Source organism: Nymphaea colorata, chromosome 14, assembly GCF_008831285.2.
Source record: "Nymphaea colorata isolate Beijing-Zhang1983 chromosome 14, ASM883128v2, whole genome shotgun sequence".
In the NCBI taxonomy this organism is placed as follows: Eukaryota; Viridiplantae; Streptophyta; class Magnoliopsida; order Nymphaeales; family Nymphaeaceae; genus Nymphaea; species Nymphaea colorata.
The window spans coordinates 3,458,320-3,459,929 of NC_045151.1; the positions used below are offsets into that span (position 1 = coordinate 3,458,320).

General features: G+C 48.4%; 1 protein-coding gene across 1 annotated transcript; it reads right to left on the reverse strand.

Moving 5' to 3' along the window:
• Positions 1-819: 819 nt before the first annotated feature.
• Positions 820-1,395, reverse strand: LOC116267653 (uncharacterized). The gene has a single exon (XM_031649517.1). The coding sequence runs from the start codon at positions 1,393-1,395 to the stop codon at positions 820-822; it is 576 nt and encodes a 191-aa protein (XP_031505377.1).
• Positions 1,396-1,610: the final 215 nt, after the last annotated feature.

Here is a 1,610-nt window from a genome sequence, read left to right on the forward strand (position 1 = left end):
AAGACTGCCTTAGTGACTTGTGTGAGCTAGTGATCCGAATGGTTAAAGCGAGTGAGGAGAGGTCCTAAAGCTAAGCTGGGTTGTGCTTCACCTCGGTTCCTTCTTAATTAGTAACGTTCTTACATAAGCCTCGTTTCCAAGTTTTGGGTAAGAGATACATGGATGGATCCTTGATCTCTTTTTTTTAAGATAAAGACGCGTACCCTTTAACAACTAACGGTTGAGAGGAGAAAGGCAGGAAAGCACTCCCTCGCTTCTTTGTGCGGGCAAATTACCCAGTTCAAAATAGTCTTGTGACAACAAACTCTAGATCTAACTGGATAGAGAAGGAAGATCTGAGTGTGAAACAAATCCATGGGAAACTGGATGGTAGAATTTATAGAAACAACACCATGTAGTGGGGAGAGACCCCTTTGAGCACTGCCCAACAGAAATTTGTGGGTTTTCTTTATTAACGTGGCAGACTGGTTCTAGTGGCTTGCTTCTGTACATTCTTTTTCTCTCTTTTTCATTCCTGAGTTTCTTTCTCTCTCTGTCTCCCTTGAATCGGCCGCCTTCGAGGAAGACGAAGAAGAAGATTATGGGAAAGTGGAGGACCGGCATGGGATGGATCTCCGATCGGTAGAGAAGGCATGTAACTTTCTGTAAGAGGAGGAAGGGCCTCTTCAAAAAAGCCCAGGAGCCTTGCTGTCTCATCGGCGCCACCATCGGCATCATCTGCATCATTGGGGCAGGCAATCCTTTCACCTTAACCGGCCAATGGTAAAGACGGAGGTGATGGGCACAGACGACTCTTTTCCATCATGCAGCAGCACTGGGTCATTCCGAGATGAGATTACCTCTGGCGAAATCCAAATCCATTTGAGAACAACAGCAGATGCCTTCCACAACCAGCGACAGACAAAGGTTGTGTAGAGCATGGATGAGGCAGAGAAGGCTTTTCTGCATCTCTGCCTCATCCATGCTTTGCATCTGACCCAACAGACCCACCTCTGGCTCATCTTTTATTACACAATCAGAGGCTCTAACACCACCACCATGCAGCGGCTCGAGCGATGACCACAAGCTGTCGTTGCTTGCCGCTGGTTGTGGAAGGTCGTTGCTGCTGTTCTCCTCTAAAATGGATTTGGATTCTTCCACGGCCACGGGTAGCCTCGTCCCGGAATGGTCGTAGTGCTGCTGCATGATGGAGAGGAGTCGTTCGTGCCCATCATCTCCGTCTTTACCATCGGCCGGAGGAGGGTAGGCTAAGGTGAAAGGATTTCCTGCCTCACTTAAACAGATGACGCCGATGGTCGCGCCGGTGAGACAGCAAGACTCCTGGGTTTTTTTCAAGAGGCCCTTCCTCTTGGAGAAGGTGACATGCCTCCTAAACCGATCGGAGATCCATCCCATGCTGGTCCTCCGCTTTCCCATAATCTTCTTCTTCCTCTTCCTCGAACGCAGCCGATTCAAGGGAGACAGAGAGAGAAAGAAACTCAGGAATGAAAAAGAGAGAAAAAGACTGTACAGAAGCAAGCCACTAGGATCAGTCTGCCACGTTAAGAAAGAAAACCCACAAATTTCTGTTGGGCAGTGCTCAAAGGGTTCTCTCCCCACTACATGGTGTT